An 18,093-nucleotide genomic window follows, 5' to 3' on the forward strand; every position below is an offset into this window, starting at 1 on the left:
ACCAGCACCGCTCACCGGCTTCTCTCGGGGGCATTCCCAGCAGTTCACAGCAGTCAGCTGTGGGGGTGAGCTTTACAGGGGTGTTGGCTAGCCTGTGCTCTCAATGGTGCAAGGACCCATTCACCTTCTCTTCAAGGGTGTTCTAAGGGGGAACAGATGGGGCTGCATCTATTCTTGCAAAGGAATGGCAGAATCTCCCCAACCGTTCCTCCTCATCCTCACTCACGATAGTGCACTGTATGGACAGGGATGGCTGGGCCTGGGATTCGGCACCCAAGCCCCCACCACGGAATACCACCCCAGGTCTCTGTAGGTACAACCAGCAACGGATGGGCACCCAAAAACATGGCCAAGGTGGTGTTCTGTCACAGCAGCAACAGGAGAAAACACACAAGCTGCCCAAACCTTACACTATGCAGAAGTGATGACCACTGTGCTCAGCTTGGCCTGGGGATGCAAAGAGGGTGGGCTGCGACTCGAGCTGCTCTGTCTCTTAACCACTCTGGCAGTAACAGCGCCACTTTACAGTTTGGCCCCCTTGAGTTGTAAAGTGGGACCATTGCCGGAAGCCACCTCCTCCGGCGGGCTTCATAAACACGGTGCAGCAGGGCAGAGGGTAAGGCTGGAGAAATTACTTACAAAAGGACGCTATGATCCCAGACCAGCTTGATTTTTAGCCCTGATATTTATGAAAGTTTAAGATGTGAACTGACTGTCCTAGTTATATACCATTTGACTTTCTGGGGCCAATCAGCCGCCCCTGAAAGCCCTGTGGGAGGGGCTGGGGGTGCAATGTAAAAATGTAAAGACTGCGTTACGAAGCGCCACATGCTAGGTTACTTTTATACTTTTAAAGTGTACTCATTTCCCCTCCCTTTAGGTAGGAGGGACGGTTTGAGCCAAGTGGTTTGAAAGCAGAGGTGACTAGGTAACGTCACCATGCCTTCCTGGGTCAAAATGAGGCAGCAGCTTACCCAGTGTGGGGCCCCACCCAGAACGAACTGCCCTGTCTTGGCACCCTTCCCAGAGATACCCCCCATCAAACCTCCATCAGATTAAGAATCTCTCAACCCTAGTGCTTTGGATTTGACTTCCACAGCTTCCATTTGAACTCCAGGTCTCACACAGCCACTTGTATTTGTAACAATCTCAACCAAGTCTAAGGCATCTTTCTCAGGGAGAAAGTTTTCCATTGGAGTTTTGACCTTCACTGCAAACTTCCTAATAGTGAAATGAGTTTATATCTCACCTACCTGGCCTTATGCCCAAACTGCCAGTATATTTTGTCCACAGAAAACCCTCTAGAAGAATTGTAATCACTTATTTCACAGACTGGCATCAACAGGCAGTGACTGACTGGGGACCTGGTCTCTCTGCTAGGGAGCACCCCCATTAGACATGGGGAGGTCTTGCCATCTGTCTTCTCTGGGGCTTCCCATCTAGGAAAAGCTGCCCAGTAGGGGTGGGGAGGGCTCCCCTGAACACACCACCTTCTGCTCCCCATTCATGGGGAGACCAGCAGGCTAGGACAAGGGGTGTGAAACACACATGCTTCCTCCAAGTCCCCACCATTCCCCATTCAGCCGGACAGGGCCCCCTTCTGCCTCCTGAATAGTCCAGAACTATTATCGGGAGCCCTCCACTGCTGCATCTGGGGTTCACTGCAATCGTGCCTGCCCACACGCAGTGTAGCTGCTTCTTGTCCGCTCTCAAGAGGATCTTTCCGCAAACGAGATCTATCCGCAAATGAGGCCTATTGTCCTTCCTTCAACCCCTGAGCCTCTCAAGGCAAACATCCCAATTCCCCTCAGTGACGGCCCCCAAACCTTATGCTAGGGTTTCCCTCCATGGGCCAGTAATAATCCCAAAGAACACCCACCTTGACTGCCGAAGATACGTATGGCAAACAGCTATGAAGGAGAGGCTCCAGGTCACTTTCCTGTACACTTCACTTGGACCTCCCTCAAATGGGGCTATTCTTACCAGTACCCACAGAAATTACTCTTGAGGGCAAAGGAGATGGGTGGATAGACAGAGATGGAAGGATAGATAGGGGTCCTAACCATCAGGGTCCTCTTCCATTGCAGCTACTTACAGCCCTTCTATGAGTGGAATGCCATGTGCCTTTGGTCATGAGATCTAGGCAGATGTGAACATGGCTGAGTCCTACACCGTCTACCACTTGCTCCTTGCATCATGGTCTTATAAGGCACAGCACATACATCCCATAATTTACCATGGCTATGCCATTGCAATACCTCATAGAAGCATCGCCATGGCAACATTTACAAGTCACCGTGGCAACAAAGCAACTTCACCACTGTTATAACCATGCCCAGTAAGCCCTAAACAGGATGGCAGAGGACTGAGATTTTTGAGGACTGCCCATGACATCTGCTCCCTCTGCAGGCAACATCACCTCCAGCAGAGGCCAACCATGTTATAACTTCTACCCTCTCCAGCAGAGGCACTGGTAGTCATCTGTCTGCCCAAACTCCAAGTAGTTTACAAAGTACATAGGGGCTGCTGTCCTGGAAGAGAAGTTTCCTGAGCCAAGAAGTCCCATGAAACCCTTTCACTTTCACTCAACACTTTCTCCAGCTCCCGCTCAGGCATTGCCACTGAGTGAGTTCTAGGTCCACACAAGCCAAGTGGCTGCCAAGGGATACATACACCCAAATTCAAGAAGGAAGGGCTAATATGCACATCTAATATGTATCAACAAAAGTAAATCAATCAATAAAAATAATAAAACTAAAAACAAAACAAAAAAACAAAAAGGAAGGGCCCAACACCTCTGTGTTCCCTACCCCGTCTTCAAAATGCCACTGATCATTCCTTAGGAGTTTGGGGACACTCCTAACTCATTTGTTCAATTTCTAAATGAAAAACTCAGCGACCCATACTATCACTAAGAGTCAATGAAAATCCTAACCATGGTGTTGTCCAGTTAATTCAGTTTTTTATTTTTAAACAAACCCTCCCAACAAGATGCACCCACACGCAGGCAGCTGAGGCCGCACAGGCAGCACCTGCCATCTCAGAAGCTACTGGTGCTGTAGGAGTGGAGGGGAGAGGCTTTGGGGAGGCATCCTCTACCGTCTTTGTGACCCCTGCCTGCCCCAAATCCCCACCCCAGTTTCCATATGCTCACAGCTTGGCTCTGGGCCACAGTGACACCCATGAAGAGACATGATGGCCGAGATGGCTCAGGGAATTTGAAGCCAAACGGATCCAGCACATGCTGTCCCCTGGATGAGATGGCAGTGGCAGCAGCAAGGACAATGTTTCCTCTAGGTTCCTCCTCTTGATCAACCACAAACCAATGGTGCCCCAGCTCTTCCTTGGCCCTAGTATTAAAAAGGAGCCTTCACTTTCCCCCAACCCTTCTTCTGCTCTCCCTGCCATGGCTTATTACCTGAGGAGCACTACGTGGTGACTTATGGCTTGCGGGGCCCTGTCCTGGGTGCTCCAAGAACATAGCCTGTTGGTATGAAGCTGGGAGGGACTTACAGAATGGGAAAGGGAGGCCTTTCTACATCATGTGGGGCTCGGGCCCTGCTCCCCATTGGCGACACTAAGCTACTCAGATGTGAATGGAGGGTCTGGCCATGTTACTCAAAAACCAGAGCAAGGGCAAGAAGGCTGGAAGCTGGCTAAGTTCCTGTCCCTTCCTCCAGGCCCCCAGCCATCTACTCAGAACAAAGAGGGATTCTTATGTATGGCGCTCCCTCTTTTAGAAGCACCTTCCCCCATCAACTCGGCCTTGCTCACTTCTCCCAGGTCCCTCTGACAACCTTCCCAAGAGCTGGTGTTGAGGCAACTCAGAATGGGGGCTGCGAGTTGGCAGCAATCATCAGGGAGGAGGAAGGCTTTCTTTGCCACTTCACCCAAGAGTGGCTTGGACCTCCCGCTGCCCCGTAGCCACTCTTTGAGGAAGAGTGAGCAACTTCAGGTACACTGAGTCCCTGCCGCCTGAGTAAGGCCACCACTTACTAGCAACAGAAACTACTTTCTTCAGCAATGACTTACAACAAATCAGTCCTGGTTTAGCTTACCCAGGATCCTGGCAGGTGGCCTTAGTCTGCTCCCAGGGATGAGCTGGAAGTGGAGGGAGGGGTGTGTGCTCCAAGTAGCAAGAAGTACACTCTTCCTGATCACACATTCTTCGCAAACTCTGTCAGGCACCAGTGAACTGCGTTGTGAATGTCAAACCTCCGACGGCCCATGGTGGGGAGCTCTCAAACATACCCAACACTTCCAAGTGTCCTGTCTCAGGAGGACTTTGCACCCACTCCTCCAGTTAGTTCACCCAGACACCCTAATTCCCCTTCGCCCAATGAGGTTTCTCATGTTGCAAGCAGACCTAAAGCTTCAAGCTTGCACATTTAAGAAATAAAGAGGAAGACCTTCTCCACTTGCTGCCAACACATCTTAGCACCCTAGAAGACTCGTGGGCAAATCCCAAAGTCAACCCTGTTGGTGGGGTGGGGGACCTGCTATAAGGACCAAAGGGAGTGTACTGAGGAAAATACTAGCTTTCTCTTCACATCACTTCCCCTTCAAAATGCAAGCTGCCCTCTGTCCAGTGGGAAGAGCCCCCTCATGCATGCCAGGCTGCCTTGGGATTCTGTGGCCAATTCTCCCCCACCCCCCACGGTAAATCATAACGCTCATCTTTATGGTGACTTCACCATGTTCATCCTACTTCAACAACATCTATGCCTTTGGAGGGAGAATATAAGGACTCTTCATTCCACATCAGGCTGTCACCACAGGGGTGGGGCAGGAGATGGCTGGGAAGTTCATTCCACTGCTACAAAATACAACCTGTCCCTGCACCAAATTTCCTACTGCCATACCTCTGCTACATTGCATTATATTAGACTGTTATCAACTCTGGAACCAGTGCTTCTTTGGAAAAAAAGATGTGTCCCAGGAAACTATCTTTCACAGATGCCTCATTCCTGGTTGCCACCATTCGTAAGGACAATCAGCCCTTCATTCCACGCATGGCAAAAGCAGCCCATTTCTCCAAGCCTCCAAGCAGATGACAACCGGACCTGAGGCCAACACAAGCAAAGTGCTCAGGTTTACTTACATCTCTCACTTTCATTCTGTTCTGCAATGGCCTCCTCCAGGGCGACCGACTTTGGCTTTTTGTCCTGATTTCCTTTCAACCTTTCCCAGTCGGCTGGGCTGAATTTGCACATCTCGGAGTCTTTGGTTGCTGGGTGGCCACCTTCTCTTTCTTTCATCTCCAACTCTGAGAAGCGCATCATTGCACGCTAGAAAGAGAACGGAGATGGAAAAAAAAAAAAACAACACCTTACCATAAAAGCTATTTCATTTGCCTTATCTTAAAGGAAAGTATTTTCAAAGAAAAGTGCCCAAAACCAACCACAGTTTATGAGATGTAACTCAGATATTTTAAAGTTTAACAGATAAAACTTAAGAGTATCTATATATAAGTAGTCACACATTCTTTATTCATAAAGTCATGTGTATATAGATATATATGCGGTGTGTATGTATATCCACACATACACTATTGCATACAGACAGACATTCTCTTTCGAAGGTAAATAAAACAAAACGAAAACACAACGCAAAGAAAACAAAACAAAAACACAACAGAAAAGAAACAAAATACACAATGAATAAAGACGACCATGGCCCACAAACTTCCCTTTGTATATTTGGAAATGAAATTTAACTCAAAAGGTTTATGTAAGATTCTAGTAATAAAAATTTGAAGAACTGACCTCACAGTAAGCAGCGGGTAGACATAAAATACTGTCCTCTTGTAATCCTTCCATCTATGTAATTAAAATGGGCACTCAATGGATCATTTAGATAACTTCATCCATTTTTATAAGCATAAACCAATTTTTTTCTTAACATTGCAAAACAATTTGGCTTTATTCATCTTTTAATTAAAAGTAAAATATCTTAAGGAAATTCCTATACAACATCTATCATAATTCACTAGCAAGTTAAATACATACTCTATCCCTTTAAGCAATCTTTTTCCTTTTTTATCCTTTCTTTTTGGTGAAAAATTTGCATGAATCCCACAGACATGCGGCTGCTACACATCTCTACCAGGTATCAAGTAAGGCGTTCTAAGCAGCACTTCTAGGTATATTTGCTATCTTACAGGCAGAGAAATCAAAGCAATTGATAGGTAAACGTCATGCAGTCTTTAGATACCCTTCACAATAATTAAAACATCTGTTATCAGCAATTGAGTGGAGTTCCCTTATAATCTACAGAATAACTTAAAGCATCCAGACACGCCTCAGTGCTACCACTCACGTTCTCTTACTGGCCACATTGCATACATTCAAATTACCACAAGCTTCATTCACCAAATCTGCCTGGTGTCCTGCCCTACCATACTCCCCCAATCCTGTTTACACATTAAAAAACTGACAACTGGTAAAGTAACTGAAATTCAGGTGGGGGGGCTCACCTGCAATGCCCGTTGCTCCCGGCTGAGCTGACTGGAATCTGCATACAGTTCGGTAGTGACACATTTGAATCGGTCACCCACGTAACCCGCTGAGTTGGCGATTCTCTTTGCCAGCTTAGATGGCTTCGGTTTCAGAACTTTGCCATCATTTGATTCGGCCTCATCAGCTCCATCTTTGGTATAGGTGGGGGTCACGTCCACACTTGGTGGGGCACTGCCCACACAAAATGGTTTGGGATCCTCTTGGGTTTTACCAAAAGTTACAGCAGGGCCATCGCTCCCCAGAGGTGGCTCCAGGAATGGAGTCGAGACTGGCAACCCTAGGTTCTCTTTGTTGGTACCTGCCAGAACACTGTCCTTGCTTACGCTGAAGACTGGCTGTTTGAAAGTGTAAGTTTCGTGGAAGTCACTGATGCGCCCCAACTCCTCTCTCAGGGCGATGAAATCACGGTGCTGCTGCAGGGCCGGCTCAGCTGAGGGCTTGGGGGGCTCAGCGCTCTGGCCAACACTCTCTGCTGCAAAGCTGAGTTTGGACACATTTGTGTCAGTTTTAGCATCTGGTTCTTCTCGGAGAAGGTCTACGTAGACAAGCTTATCGCTTTTGACAACAGTCTTCCCTTGATTCCAGTTGGGGTTCGGCTTTAGGTTCTTGTCGGTGGGGACATCTGGATGTAACTTGGTGCTGCTAGTTTCCAAAATCTCGGAAAACCGATTCCGGAGGGTTGGGTCCTCGTAACGGGCTCTCTCATGGGACCGGGATCTCCTCTCTGGTTTCTCCTCTTTAGTGATCTCTATGGGCGTGTGTGGTATCAACATGGGATGCACCATGCCCAACCCCAGGGCATCTTGGTAGGTCACAAACTCTGGACGGCCGGTGGGCAGCCCATAGGGCAGTCCAGGCTTTGGGGCAAGGTGCCCAGGAAACAGACTGCCATTGGGTAACAAAACTGGGTGAGGGTAGACAGGTCCTTTCCCATGTAAGGAGAGGGGACTTACAGCAATGCCCTCGGGGGCTGGGTAAGGGAGGTAACTCCTGGGGTAGGGAATTGGTGGGGACCTGAATGCCTCATTTGGAGACAGAAATATAGAGCTTGGTGGAAGGCCGTTCTCATTTGCTTTGAAACTCGGTTCTGGGTTGCTGGCTTTGGCGCCCTTGCTGCTGGTGCTGCTACTGTGCTTGGCAGGAGTGGCCGGGGGCTGGCCCACGTGCTGAATAACGGATGGTGTGGTTTCTACGGAGCTTCTGCTGGTTTTGGTGCCATCTGCATTGGCATTGGGGGCGGGTGATGCGGAGGCTGGGCGGCCTGCACTCGACACTGACCCTGAAACGTTAGTGATGACGGCATCGGTGCCGCCCATGCGCGGGCATGATGAACTCCGCTGCTGTGGTATCGCCCAGTCCAATGCCTTGTTTTTGAGCGACATGCTTTTGCCATTGTTCTCTTCATTAGGACTTGGCCCGGGCACCACCCAGGATGAGGGAGCAGTGCTGATGATTTCAGATCTATAGATAGCACAACCATTTCCTGGAGGAGATAGTGTTTCTTTCGGAATCTCACTTCCGGAGAGCACTAAGCCACTTCCAGCCCTGCTGTGAACCAGGACCGTGGGAGCCATCTTTTTCATGTGGTCGGCTTTGGAAGCATCTACATCCACCACTTTAGAAGACAAGTCAAGTGGCTTATCTGTGACGTCTTTGGTAACGGTCTGCTTCTCCAACAGAGGAGGTGAGCTGCCGTCTTTTCTGTCTTGAACCGCTGTCTTCCGGGCATGCCCGGGCACTGGCTGGGCACCTTCGCCCCCTTCCGGAGCCTTGGGATACTTGCCATTGGAGAGCCTGGCCGCGGGGAACTCGCTGCTAACTGTCATGTATGGCTTCGACAGGGCAACTGAAGGAGAGGTGGAGATCCTGGCATAGTGCTTGTGGAACTCCGAGTAGGTGTCTGCAGCAGGCTGGGTGGGAAGGTGGACTCGGGGTGACGGCCGAGGTGAGGGGGGCAACAGGAGAGCTGTGTCCCCCGACAGGCCACTGGTGACCGCCTTGGCAGAGGGAACCCTGGGCTGCTTACTGTTCTGGATGTGAGGATAGGTGTGGGAATCAACGGGATTCCCAGGGCTGACGCCCATCTTCCACGGGAGGCTTTTGTCTGCGCAATGGACGAGAGGCGGGATGGCTGGGGAGGCCGAAGGTGTCGAGAGCCTCATGGGTGATGCCAAGGACGATGGGATGTGGGGACCGACGTAGTGAGGTGGCGGCAGGTAGAGAAAGCGCTCCCCATTGGTGCAGACTGGAGAATACAGCGGCTGGGCCAAGCTGTAGGACTGCTGAGGTAGCAAGGCCTTGTACATGCTCAGTGAATACTTATTTGGCGAGTCGAGGAAAGGGTAGATAGCTGGCGTGGCACCCTCCATGTAAGGATTGACCCAAGGCAGCCGCAGATAACTAGCACCATTGATGTTGAGAGGGCTCTGTTTGTCGCTGGCAGGCCTGTCCAAGCCCAGCGCTTCTGCTGTGGCTACAGCACTTTTTTGTATTCCAGGCGGTGTTTTGTATATAGCACTGAAGCCATTTGGGGGTTTTCCAGAGACGGTGGAAGCCTCCACTGTCTCGGGTGTATTCGGTTTGAACTGCATCTCTGGATTTCTTTCCGAAGAAAACCCAAGGCCACCCAGAGTGCTCGTGGCAGCCTCTCGACCTTTCTCTGAGCCCAGTCCACACAAGCTAGAATAGACTATGTTTCCGGGGACCCGGAGAGGTCCTTCCCGGATCAGGCCAGTGCGGTCCATGCTCAGTGCTGCCAGGCCATCGATCCTGTGGGCCGTGCTCGCATCCACCTTTGCAGAAGAACAACACGGGTGTTACTGGGATACTCCTTCAAGGCAGCGGCACCCGAAGACACTGCCAACTAGTTCAACATGCCATCAGCCTTAACATCCAAGCAGAAAGGGTTAAAGACAGGCTTCCGGGGGGGGGGGGTGGTCTGTTTCCCCTCCCCCTTATTCAAACCCCTTTGCTGCCTGCCTTCTCACCTCTCAACTAGTATCCTGGAAGCAGGGAAAACGTTGGTCCCTTTGGACTGGAGGCCCATACATTAATTCAGTCATCTATAAAGTCTGAAGATTTTGGCCAGGCGCGGTGGCTCACGCCTGTAATCCTACCACTTTGGGAGGCCAAGGCGGGCAGACTGCCTGAGCTCAGGAGTTCAAGACCAGCCTGGGCAACACGGTGAAACACCATCTCTACTAAAATACAAAAAAATTAGCCAGGTGTGGTGGTGTGCGCCTGTAGTCCCAGCTATTCGGGAGACTGAGGCAAGAGAATTGCTTGAACCCGGGAGGTGGGGGTTGCAGTGAGCCAAGACTGCGCCACTGCACTCCAGCCCGGGCGACACAGCGAGACTCCGTCTCTAAAACAATTAAAATTAAAAAATAAAAATAAAAAAGTCTGAAGATTTTTACCTTCTCAGCAAAAATTCTTTGCTACAACTAAGACACCAACTCCAAAACTCTCAGCATCATCCTCATGGGTTACAGAATTCACACTAACCCTCCCTGGGCCTGTCAGGCTTGGGGGTGGGTGTTCACTTCATTTCCCCTGGGTGCAGGAAGGCATGACTTAACAGAACAAGAAACAATCTTCAGTGGGACAACAGGAACAGAGGACTTTAGCAGCCTCATTTCTAAATCAATAAAGAGGCCATGGGTCAAACCGTGGTTGTGTCTTTTGACTTCCTCTCCCTTGTGTCTGAAGTGACAGTCCTGTGTTTCGTATTTTACTGGAAAGGTAAACCCTAAGGGGCTACTTGGAGGCTGGAAATTTATCCAGCTGGGAGCACTGATGTGGCATCCAGCTTATGGAAGAGAAGAGAGTACACATCCCACCAGTCACTAGGGGACAGGGACATGTGTGGCGAGGCAGGAAGGCAAGACTGGAAGAGCTTGGGTGGGAGCCTTGTCCTCTGGCAGAGGCCTCCGACTCAGCCCAGCTCTGAACCGCCACCCCTACCCCATTCCCCACCCTTTAAAGGCATGCAAATTAATACGATTGATTACAGATCACTGATATGCAGATATGGCATCAACAGAAGCTATTAATCTCTTACCACGTTGTGGTTCAAGGGATTCTCTTCCCTCAGTTCCAGTCTGGCTTTTGAAGCGTCACCATCATTTACAAGGATTTTCCTATTTAAAAGGATATACCAACTTCATGAAAACATTCCTCACTGAATCCATCTTTCACAGATCTCCCCAGAACAGACCACTTTCTACTAACCCAATTTTTAAAACTGTCCTTAACCCTCCGCCCCCACCAGCTGTCAATGGCCCATATTCAAAGTTGCCCCCAAATGGTGATTCAACTTGACCAGGAAAAACAAAGGAAACGCAAAGCTTTCATGTGCGAGGACATGAATCACAAATATGATGTCCCCAAGGTAGGTAAGCCAGAAATTAAGCACAACCACTTCTCCCTCGAGATCTTTTTCTCTAGAGGCCAAGTAGGCCAATCGGAGCTCGGCTGTCCCAGCCAACCCTTATAAACTCTCCTGGAGGGTAGACATGAAGTGGTAACACAGCCAAATACCAAAGGGGGCTGGAAGGCTGGTCGCCTCATCAACCACTTCCGTGTTACCCAGGAGGGCAGGCTTTCAAAACTTTTTCCAAAACAAAGTTAGGGACCATGTCCTACGAAACTGGTTTCCATGGTGATAAAAAAGCCATATTTGACTGCCTTTGTCAAAATGACAGGGGGATACACACTAGTATCATACAAATGTCAGCTGTTCCAGGCTGAAGAGGAAGCTGCACATCTGTGCCAGGCTGCTGCGGCTGCCCTGGGACTTGTTATCAGAGAGCATCGATAAAGAAAGTGCTTGGTGCCAACTTCCAAATCCCCAGGATAAAAATCGCTGACAAGCGGCAAAGTTTCCTCATTACCCCGAAGAGCAGCTTCAATCATCTACTGCTTAGCTGCCTCCACCCCACAACTCCAAAATTACTGATTAGGAAGCATAACAGAGCTGTCTGGCGACAAAAAGCAGGCACCAGTGGCCTCCTGGAACAGGCAGCAGAGGACAATGAGAGATCCTGGGCTTCAATGAAGGAAAAGGGTGGCTCTCTCCCCATTTATTACTGAGCAAACTATTTGTTTTAAAAGCACATAGAATGCTGCTCCACCTGGGCCCACACTCCTGACATTTAGAGTTAAAGCAGCATATAGACTGGGATTAATTCTCCTTCATAAATATGAAATAATAAATTAAGGACGAAAGTGCACTGAAAGGCCGCTTTAGGGGCTAATCTTTTAAAGGGCGGCAATGCTTCGCTCAGCCAGGTTGCCTGTTAAAACTGTAAATCAAGAGCGGCCTACTAGGCGGGAAGCTCTCTCCCACCCCTTTTGGGTCCACGGTGGCTGTGAGAAGGTGAGGGGGGGCTTCAGCATGGGCGTGGGCTCCATTCAGGAGCGCGGGAAAGTGGCCCGTGCTCCCCTCAGGCCCGGCCCAGGTGGGCGCATTCACCTGTCTTCGCTCGCCCCACACATGCGGACCCTCTCGCTGTTCATCCAGCTGTGAACGTTCCCATACAGAGGGGTTGCTGAGAGCATGTCGTCTTCTGGGATGGCAGCTTTGCTTCAAGCGTCTAGTCTGTTAAAAGGAAAGAAAAAAAAATCCCAGGAGGTTCAGTAAAGGAGAGCCAAACAGGGCGCTAGAGAAGGCCTCTTTCTAGGTGATTCATACAGGATGCAGATCGGGAAGGCAGGCTGTGCCTGCTGTCTACAGTGGTCTGGGAGCCAAGGACAGACACCTGACTCGAAGGGACAGTGGAGGGGCATGCAGCTTCCCTGGTAGGAGGTGCTGGGGCTGGGGAAGAAGTTTAATTCGAAACAGGCAGCCTCATCCAAGGCACAGAATACATCCAGGGCACACCACAGCACCTGCCCACTCCCCTTCCTCTGAAAGTGTACAGTGGTCATTCATTCTTGCCACTTGTTAAAGAAGGTAAAGAAGACTTGATTCAACAAGGGGAGGCTCTGACAATAGGTTCAGGGATGCTGCATCACTGAGAGGCACACAACTGATCTTTCCTGGGGCCAAAAGGGTGCAAGAAGGGTGGAAGGCACCACAGTGAGGTGAGCGGCAGATCCAGATCTCAAACTACCTGCGTTTCTAGGGCTGAATTTCCAAGGCTGTTGTGTGTGCAACTTACAGATCGAGGGTGAAAAAGAGTCGGTGGGCTGGTGAGCCGCCCCACCAGAGCCCTGGATTAGATTAAGCAGCTAACCCGGGTGGTTTTGCCTGGAAGCTGCAGAGGGAGGCGGCTGAGTAATTCAATGACGCCTGCTCGCTGGGGACGAGAAATCATTAGCGAGCACAGAAGTCTTAGCAGCCCTGGCTGATGGGCTCCAAGCCGCTGGCACATGGGGAGCCGGCAGAAGCCACCCATTTTCCACCTTCCGGGAGGGGGAGGTTGCCAAGGCAGAGGAGCTCAGACCACCTCCCACCTCCCTTTACCTCCTCTGCCCACCGCCCCCACCCACATCACATTCTAGTTTGCTGCATGAGTGAAGGGTCAGGACAAGCTGCATTTTATTAACAGGATTATCACGGCGCGTGATTTATCCTCGTGCAGGATTTTAATTGCTCTTTGGAGGTTGAGCCGTTTCTTTTGACTGCGCTTCAGCCCATATCCTGCTGTTAAATGCTGGGTTAATAAGTAGGGGAGCCTTTAATGCCTGGGACCGATGGTCCTCGGCAATTCCCTGCTCACAAACACATCTCAGTGTCCCTTGTCCAGACCGGCCATGGCATTTTTCCATGGGACCCAAACCTGGGTGTGAAATAATTGGTGTGCAGATCATCAGGGGAACTTTTTTCTCCTCCCTCACACACCCACCCACACAGTTTCCGAAAGCCCAAATGTTCCCTAAGTCGACACATTTCCTTTGTTAGCAGGAAAAAAAATATGCAAATGCTTGCTTTTACACTTTAGCACACGGAGCAGACTGCCAGGTCGGTTGGGTTGGAGGCACCAGGTCCGGGGACTCTTCTGTGAGAGTGACTGAGGATGGGAGTTAAGGGGACACCCGGGGGATGGAATCCCAAAGCCGGTCGGTACTTCCTCATTTCTTTGTCCTAACTAGGTCTTTTGTCCACCAGCATCCCCCATGGGCCCCCATCCATAGAACAACGTCTGTTAATCAAAATCCACATGCACCGACACACCACGTATAGTTAGAGCTCAACAATGAGGCGAGAAGAGAGGTAAAAGGCCCAAGAAAAAGGCAGAAATCTGCAGAGGCATCAGGCATGATGGGGTTCTGGAAAGCTATTTCCCTAGGAAGGGTCTCCAGACAGCGGCTCTTCTAGTGGACTAGCCACAGCGCCCCCAGAAGACTGACTCGGCTGTTGGGGAAGGTTCTATAAGGGTTCATGGGCTTTTCTTCCACCTTGCAAATACACAAATCAAGTGGGGAAGGCCACCACTAGTGCTGGGCAGACCACAAGGCACATTCAATGCAGTGGCAGTGTCCCTTCTCCGGCCCCTGTTGCCCTTTCTAACAAAAGGAAGACATTCTGGGTAGGATATTAGAGAAGGTGGAGCATCATTCCCCGGTGCCAGTGTGTCCCGGTCATCGGGCTGCAGCAGTGGGACTGTACCATGCCATCCCCTCACTGTGTCATGATGAAATACAGAAATTACATCATGAGCCAAAGGGTCACTCAATCAAACCCCCAAGAAAAGGATGAGGGAAGAAGTATGTGCCTAATTAACCTCAATCTTCTGGTGTCCCCATTCTTAAAAATTGGCCTCCCCTTTAAAAAAGCTGCCTCTGGCTGGGCACGATGGCTCACGCCTGTAATCCCAGCACTTTGAGGGGCCGAGGTGGGTGGATCACCTGAAGTCGGGAGTTTGAGAACAGCCTGATCAACAAAGAGAAACCCCGTCTCTACCAAAAGTACAAAATTAGCTGGGCGTGGTGGTGCGTGCCTGCAATCCCAGCTACTAGGGAGGCTGAGGCAGGAGAATCGCTGGAACCTGGGAGGTGGAGGTTGCGGTGAGCCGAGATCACACCATTGCACTCCAGCCTGGGCAACAAGAGCAAAACTCAAAAAACAAACAAACAAACAAACAAACAAACAAAAAACCTGCCTCTTACCCACCTCCCTTAAGTAGACACGTTGTGCAAAAGACCTCCCAGCACCTTCTTGGGAAACAGATTTATTATACTGAGGCCCAGGCCCGAAAAGGCCAGCAGCTGCTTCCCTTCAAAGGGCCTTTCTTCAGCAAAGGCCACCTGGACTTACTAGAAAGGTGACTGCGGTTTACAGGCACCCGGGCCTACTGGGTGCTTTCAAAGCATCTCCCCTTCTCCAGAGCTCCTCCTTCGGGGCTTTCCATATTAATGGCGCACAGATAAATGATACCAGCCATCAGAACTGTTCTCAAATGCACAGGGTCAGACGGAAGGTTGAGGCTAGCAGAGCGGTTCACTGTCGTGTGTGTGGGGTGTGTGTGTGTGTGTGTGTGTGTGTGTGTGTTTTGGGAGAGAAGGGGTAGAGGATGGGGCCGAACATAAAAGTAAAAGGGGGGAATACATTGTTGGATCCTGCTGTGGACTTATGCGCGCGCGCACACACACACACACACACACTTATAATCTTTAGCTGCCCCATGAACTTTTTGTGAACTGTTTAAAAGTGGAGGTCTGTTGAACAAACAGCGGCGCCACTGCCAGCCATAATTTCATTGCAACAAGCTAAAGACTTTTAACTCTTCGGGTTCCTGGCCAAAGATGGAGAGGAGTGGAAAGGGCCAATGAGCAATGGCCCTGGCTCGCAGGAGGCCCTCCTCCTGGGTGACAAAGAGCAGTCCAAATCCACAAAAGCAGGGGCCTCCTTTGCAAAGGCCATACAGCTCACACCAAGCCTCTACTGAAGAACAGGGTCACCATCACCTACACTCCACCCTGGTTTCTCTGGCATGTAAACCAAGGGGACATTAGGGTAAGAAACAAAAAGAGACTGGGAGGCAAAGTATAGGGACATCGAACTTCTAGAAGCTGCTGTTGAAATAGCTGGGGCCTTTTTTACCTCTAAGGCCAAGTGCTTCGAAACTGATGTTGCTGACCCTTGGCAGCAGAACACTGTGGAGAGGGCAAATGATCTGATTTCAATGACAAACAGCGCCTCAGGGTGCTTTGCAGCTATAGATGAAGCTCATTTGCTTTTATTTTTCAATGCCCACCTCCACCCCCCACTTCTTCCAAATGCAGGCTATGCTTCCAGAAGTGCCAAGATGTGTGAAGTCACTCATGAAAAGCACTTTACAAGCACCAACCTATTCCACTGTGAGCTGCAAAGCTGCACCTTGGATCTGGGTTTTAACCCTTTTCTAGTAGTGGAGAGAAGTGGGTAAAGGTGCTGGATAGGGATGAAGAGGAAAGACAGCCGAGAAGAGGTCAGATGGGGAGGGTGTGGGTCTCTATAGAACAGACTGGGAACTGTTCCAGCTGCCTGCTGGAACACCCAGGGCCAAGTGGAGAGACCTGGCTTGCGAGAAGCAGGCATGCACACTGCATACTGCGTGGTCTCCAGCTCTTAGCACCAAGGAAATGGAACGCATAGGAGAGCTTGGGTCACCCTGGACAGACTCTGAGTAGTCATTCGCTCTTCAGCCAAGGGTTATGATGAGAGCACCTGAGCTTGGCCTGGACACCGGGGAGAAGGCCTGACTGGCAGAAGGGGGGCGTCGAGGGACCAAGATCATAAGCCATCACTCCAACCTTGGCATCCTTGAGTAGGGGCACACCCACCCTCTGTGAAAAGATGTGAGGGCAGACCACAGGTCCCTAGCCTTGGCCCCTTTCCTTCCCCCCCTACCCCGGCTCCCTCCTGCACTAGGGCCACTTTCCACTGCCCCAACCCTTGAGGCACCGATCAGTTAAAAGTCTGCACATTACACTTGTCAAGTGGCACTGACAATATGGAAAGCATGGCCACCAAACTAACTCTGCTCACGCATCCCTGCTGTCCACACAGGCATTGAGGGTGGCCCATCTCAGGGTCTTTTCTTGGGATCTCTCTCACTAGGTTCCCCTTGCCCCCACCGGCAGCTATCCAGCAGTTAATGGCCAGTAGGACTGGAGATGTTCACAAGGGCTTCCAGCTCAGGTGGCCAGGCAGGCATTCCCAGCCAGTGTGCTGGGGTCCTCTGGCAGAGGACTCTTCAGGGGAGGGGTCTCGCTACTGCATGGCTGGTTCTCTGTAGAGAACATGGTCACCACAGCCTCCCGGCTCCCACCCTCACTCACCGCGTGTCTCTGGGCAGGTGGCTGAACCTCTCCAACCTTGGTCCCCTCTGTAAATATTTGGCACTGTGTTTTCCAAAGGATTAAGCTGCACTATGGACTTGAGTTTTGCCTGGCAATAGCTGGTGCTGGCCACATTTAACCCCGCCAAATAGTATCCGACTCCACTAAACATACTGTGTAATAAGCCCCAGAATCACAACACAGTTTCTTTGGGGCAGTACCACCTCATCCTGCGGGGGAGGCTGAGGCAGCAACAGAGAGGGGATCAGAGCAGGGAGGCACCTTCGGCAGAATTGTGTAGATTTTACAGAAGCCCAAAGCTCACCACCCGCCAGCCCTTCCTGGGATTGCTCCAAACAGAGACTGCGTCACAGCAGCAGCGCTGTGCTCCGGGTGTCAAGGAAGGAAGGGGTGAAGAAGTTCCTATTTTAGGATGTGAGGGGTGGGAGTGGGGTGTGTGGGGGTGGGAGATGAGAAGAAAAAGCTCTTCCGGATGTGCTGTGTGGGATGGGTCCTCCGGGTCTGCTGGAGAGTAAGAGACCCCAAGGCTGCCCCCCAGGTCCCTGGGAGGCAAAACCGCAGGCTTCCAGGGGTGTGGTCGAGGGAGGTGGCTGGCCCGGTCCCAGCCCCTCCCGACCTCCTCCCCCGAGAGAATTGGGGGTGAGGGAAGTGATCCAGCCGGCCCAGGTGCTGCCTCTTGGCACACGCCAAGCCACAGCCGTAGCCGTAGCCGTAGCCTGCAGGGGCGTCCCCGCCCACACCTCCAAGTTTTGCATTAGTAAGGGGGAGGGGGAAGGGGAAACTCGCCGGCCCAGACCATTCCAGCACCCAGAACCTTCCCGGTCTCCTGCCGGGGCGTCGGGGTCTGAGCGGAGAGCCACCTGGGCTGGGAGTGAACTTGGCCCCGGCGAAGAAGAAAGGGGGAGGGGCGCACCCTCCCCCGGCCGAGGCGCTTCAGCCCGGAGCGCGATCGGTCGGCAACAAAGGGATTTTCTCTCCCACCACACACACCCGTGCTGCTCGGGGCTCGCCCGCTCCTCCTCGCCGCTCCTCGGCGGAGGTCCCAGCGCGCGGGGCCGCACCACGGCACACACTCACGCCCTCGCGGCGCGCCCCCACCGGGCCTTCCAGGAACTCCAGCAGCCTCCCCGGAGGCGGCCCGACCTCCCCAGTTCCCGATCCTAGGTAACCCCTCGGGCCCTGCGGCCTGGCACGCTCTCCATGGTGCCCCTTCCCGAGGCCCCGCCGCACCTTCTGTCCCCATCAAAGAATCTGACGAAAAGAAACTTTGGGTGGGCGCAGGGAGAAT

General features: G+C 51.4%; 1 protein-coding gene across 22 annotated transcripts in view; it reads right to left on the minus strand.

Annotated features, from left to right (window-relative positions):
* BCOR (BCL6 corepressor) overlaps nucleotides 1–18,093 on the minus strand; it is a 126,158-nt gene that overhangs the window by 16,054 nt on the left and 92,011 nt on the right. For 12 of the 22 annotated variants that reach the window (XM_063634498.1, XM_055267633.2, XM_055267636.2 and 9 more), the window contains exons 2-6: nucleotides 11,992–12,117; nucleotides 10,579–10,657; nucleotides 6,476–9,310; nucleotides 5,766–5,819; nucleotides 5,102–5,288 (exon numbers count right to left, since the gene is read on the minus strand). In XM_063634498.1, coding sequence (XP_063490568.1) covers nucleotides 5,102–5,288; nucleotides 5,766–5,819; nucleotides 6,476–9,310; nucleotides 10,579–10,657; nucleotides 11,992–12,077 — 3,241 coding nt within the window. In that variant the 5' untranslated portion in view covers nucleotides 12,078–12,117. The remainder of the gene's footprint in view (nucleotides 1–5,101; nucleotides 5,289–5,765; nucleotides 5,820–6,475; nucleotides 9,311–10,578; nucleotides 10,658–11,991; nucleotides 12,118–18,093) is intronic. The other 10 variants (XM_063634499.1, XM_055267634.2, XM_063634503.1 and 7 more) reach the window with 1 other exon arrangement.

Source organism: Symphalangus syndactylus, chromosome X (genome assembly GCF_028878055.3).
Source record: "Symphalangus syndactylus isolate Jambi chromosome X, NHGRI_mSymSyn1-v2.1_pri, whole genome shotgun sequence".
In the NCBI taxonomy this organism is placed as follows: domain Eukaryota; kingdom Metazoa; phylum Chordata; class Mammalia; order Primates; family Hylobatidae; genus Symphalangus; species Symphalangus syndactylus.